This window comes from Pygoscelis adeliae, unplaced genomic scaffold (assembly GCF_000699105.1).
Source record: "Pygoscelis adeliae isolate BGI_AS28 unplaced genomic scaffold, ASM69910v1 Scaffold427, whole genome shotgun sequence".
Lineage (NCBI taxonomy): Eukaryota > Metazoa > Chordata > Aves > Sphenisciformes > Spheniscidae > Pygoscelis > Pygoscelis adeliae.
Window position 1 is genome coordinate 1486766 of NW_008825214.1, and position 3844 is coordinate 1490609.

Genomic DNA, 3844 nt, shown 5'->3' on the forward strand with positions numbered 1-3844 from the left:
TGCGGTATCCTAAAAAGCCATTCAGAAAGTTCCATTATTCAGAATTTGAGCAGAATCTAGTTTAGCTCTCAGGTATTCCACTTCTAATGAACATACAAAATAAGATTCAAAGTATATTCAACTACCAGATTAACTGAGTTTATACCCTCCCCTGCACATTAACTTTGAGATTTTACGTAGTCTCTCCTGGGAAACACCTTTAAACTGTCAGGTGTAGTAAATAACTGGACTATATAGCAATAAGATAGCCATTTCTGTGGAAGCATTTGTTCTGCAGCTAGTACAGCAGCAACCAGCAAGAAAAAAAGCACAGCTGCAGTACTAAGATTTTGTAACACGCATTGAAAGCCATGGCAACAAAACTAGTTCCCTCACTTCAATCACCTTGGTCCAATTAAATTTGATTCAGTGCCAGGGTAAATGCATTTAACATGCTATGACAGAGCAGAAGTAGAAATAAGTCAGAGGTTTTTCCGTTTTTAAGTAAAGTTGAATTTACATCCTCAAATTTAAAGTGTCAACAGCTCTGCAAAAAACCAAACATTAGAATGCTGTTTTCTTATCAGGCATTAAGTTATAGTGTCCTCTCACTGGAGACTTATGCACAGAAGATTTAAATAACTTCATGCAAGTTACCCAGGTTAGAAGTGACACATGAAACACTGTAGATTCAAAACAGTTCCCTGCCAAAGAACCTGAATAACTGAACTGGACTTCCAACATTCTGCAAGTCAGTCAGTCAATCCCACACATCTCAAACTGGTTTTGTGTCATGATACACCTTTACAAGCTTTTCTTTTCCAGTTTACCTCAGAATTATTTCTTTATATTCACCAATATGAAAGAAGATAAACCCTAAGCTAATCCTATGTAGTATTTTCCATCCCATGTCACTCATCATTCTGCTGTCAGTCTGTTTTTCCTCCTATATGTCTATTTGTCTGTCAAGTTGTTGCAGTTATTTTCCTTGTCACACCTATTTACTTTAGTGATGATTACTATTGTTACACTAAGACATGTCCTGTTTGTTAGTCAAGATACGAAACACCCTCAAAGCAACGGAAGTATTGCAATATGTATTTCATGTTCCACTACTACTCCCCAAGGAAGTACAGGTCAAGTATCTTGCTTATATGAGAAACAAGGTTTTATTCTTGCTTGCTACAAGAAGTCACAACTGGGTCTAAATATTCAAAAGGTGCTTCAAGTCACACAAGTGTGGAGGCTGGTTTGCAGAATGGAGAATGTTTTAAAAAAAAAGCTTAGAAGTACTTTTTCCTTCTTCATGTGCCATGGATTTAGAAGTTCTACTTTTAACTACAGTAGATGTTGAACACTCTTAAGGCTAAAATTACAAACACTGCCTCTCACTCTTTCAGCTGCATCTGCTACAAATAACACTGACCTCAAATGTATAAAAGTCTTTGTATGATGCCTACTAACTTTTTAGGCTAAAAATTGTTTTGAGAGGTAACATTTGAGCATAAATTGAGCATGCAACAATAATTCTTATCCTATTAATACACTGCTAAATTTTGCCTAAAACGTTTAGGTTAAGTGCACCCTTTTAAAACCTGTCAAGTACAGACAAGAATGATGTATACAGGGAAGTCTCAGACTAGTGAGGGCTAACTCTTTGGAAGTTAAACAATGAATTACTCATTAAAAAAAAATTTAGGAATGGCCACATTCACAGTTTTAAGTCCAGTTGATTTAGTACCATTTTATTCCTCCTTTTCTCTACTCCTATCCCAACAAGACCTGGAATCAGTGCTGCAGAATAAGCTCATAGGCAACAGAATTACCCATTGGCCAGTTGCCCCACAGTTCATTCCACCTTCTGAATGGTTCAGTATTAACCCCCCACTCCTCCAAATCGCCTCCATATTAAATAGAAAAGGATCCTATACAAACTGTAGATTATACAAGCCATCACTATCCCTAAAGCAAAAGAACTTAGGAGAGACTTACCCATATTGCCAGTTTAGCTTTGTTTCCATCAACTGAAATAGTTTTCACCTTGAAGTCGACACCTAAAGGAGGAAAAATATTTTAGTTCTTCAAACATACTACAGCTATTTTTGGAAGAGAAAGTAAAGAGAAAAGAAAAAAAAAATCAAACTCAGAACACAAGTTGTGAGGAGCAGGAAGAGTAAGTTTCATTAGCTATTTATGAACCTTGCTCAGAACTCAAGGCTTTGCTGCTGAAAGGCTTTTGCAAAAGCCCAAGGACCTTTTAAGCCATTGACTCAAAATATTTTATGGAAGTAAGGCAAATACTACATTTCCTGTATTAAAGCACATATTCCAGGACAAATATTCAAGTTTATAATTCAAATGGATTAACTTTCTATTCATTACTCATAAATGTGTTCTCCTTGAGTACGTCTGTGGTCTGGAGGAACATACTTTCAAAATAAAGAAGGAAGCTGCATTCAGGTAGCTATTTGCTCTGTTTCCCTATCTGAAACAATCTGACCAAATCCCATCAAGGTGATCATGCAGAGGTAAACCAATATAGGCAGAGACTCATCTACTACATGATCACTATCCTGCGAGAAATAATGTTAGGTGACATTAATTCCTCTAACAAACATGTCAAATAAGCTTCAGGTGATTTGAACACACAGTGTGTATCTTACAGGGATTCCAGCAACATCAGGGACTCACCAATACCACACTCAGTGACTAAGAAAAAAAACAGACAACACGGTAACAGTTCTGCTGTTGATAGGAGTCATCTACCTCAACATCTGACAATTCCTACCCCCCCTTTTTTTAAATACACAGGAACTGGCAGCCTATCACTTGCCCAAGGACAAGCTGTGCAAAACTCAAGCCAAGGAGGACAAGATGATAATGACTGTGCAAATTTAAAGAATATAGCAACACACATCAGTTTGAGAGGCTAGGTACAGTTATGATCCATTTTGTTGTAATTTAATCCTTAGGTTACCAATCACAAGTAACTGGAAGTATGTTTAAGTTATTTTGGAGCGATTCTCACTCCCCACCAGGCAGCAGCCGTGAAATGTAGTAGTAGCGTGGAAAGTTGATACCTTTATATGAACAACTTCCAAGTGTAACAGCAAACATTTTGCACTTTGACTTAAAATGGTAGTCATTGTACTTGCTACGAGAATAAGAATTCCTGGTTTAACTATTCTAACACAAAATGTTTAAGTAGGGCCTCATGATAAGTGTGCTGCACTTATATTCCCAAGGCCATACAGATTACAAACAAGTGCAAACAGCTGTCAAATTACATTCAACTTACAGTCACAAAGGGTATATAGGATACTTAAGAAACTGCACATTGCAAGTACATTTACAACTTCACTGCAACTGAGGTTTAAAAGAGCTTTATTTAATAAAAAAATACACACAATTTTTATTCCACTGTTTCACAGCTTCAGCTCACTAGTGTTCCATGAAGCATCAAGTGATTTTCAGACTACATTCTGCACTGGAAGAAGCCCATGCTCTTTATTTTAAGCAAAATTTTGCCAAAGTACATTAACTTTTGCAGTAACTGAACAGAACTCCATTTTTTCAGGGACTAAGACTCTTAGTCCCTAACTCAGCAGTAATATAATGCTCCATGCCACACGCAAGGATGGTACATTATTCTAGAGTTATGTTCACAGAAAAGAACAGTCACTATTAACTTTGTTTTAAACACCAGTTCTTAGAGCTCTACCTCATTCATAGAAGACTGCTATGCTAGCAAGTTTACTCAAATTGACCCCAAAGAACATCCTGTCCTGCCAATTTTTCAGCACTCAGCAGTAACTTTTAGACTAACAGAATCTCTTCTTCCACTGTAGTTGCATATTTCTTTCCC

General features: G+C 36.9%; 1 protein-coding gene across 1 annotated transcript in view; it reads right to left on the bottom strand.

Annotated features, from left to right (window-relative positions):
* RAB18 (RAB18, member RAS oncogene family) overlaps positions 1 to 3844 on the bottom strand; it is a 57733-nt gene that overhangs the window by 5429 nt on the left and 48460 nt on the right. The window contains exon 3 of the mRNA XM_009329128.1: positions 1972 to 2033. Coding sequence (XP_009327403.1) covers positions 1972 to 2033 — 62 coding nt within the window. The remainder of the gene's footprint in view (positions 1 to 1971; positions 2034 to 3844) is intronic.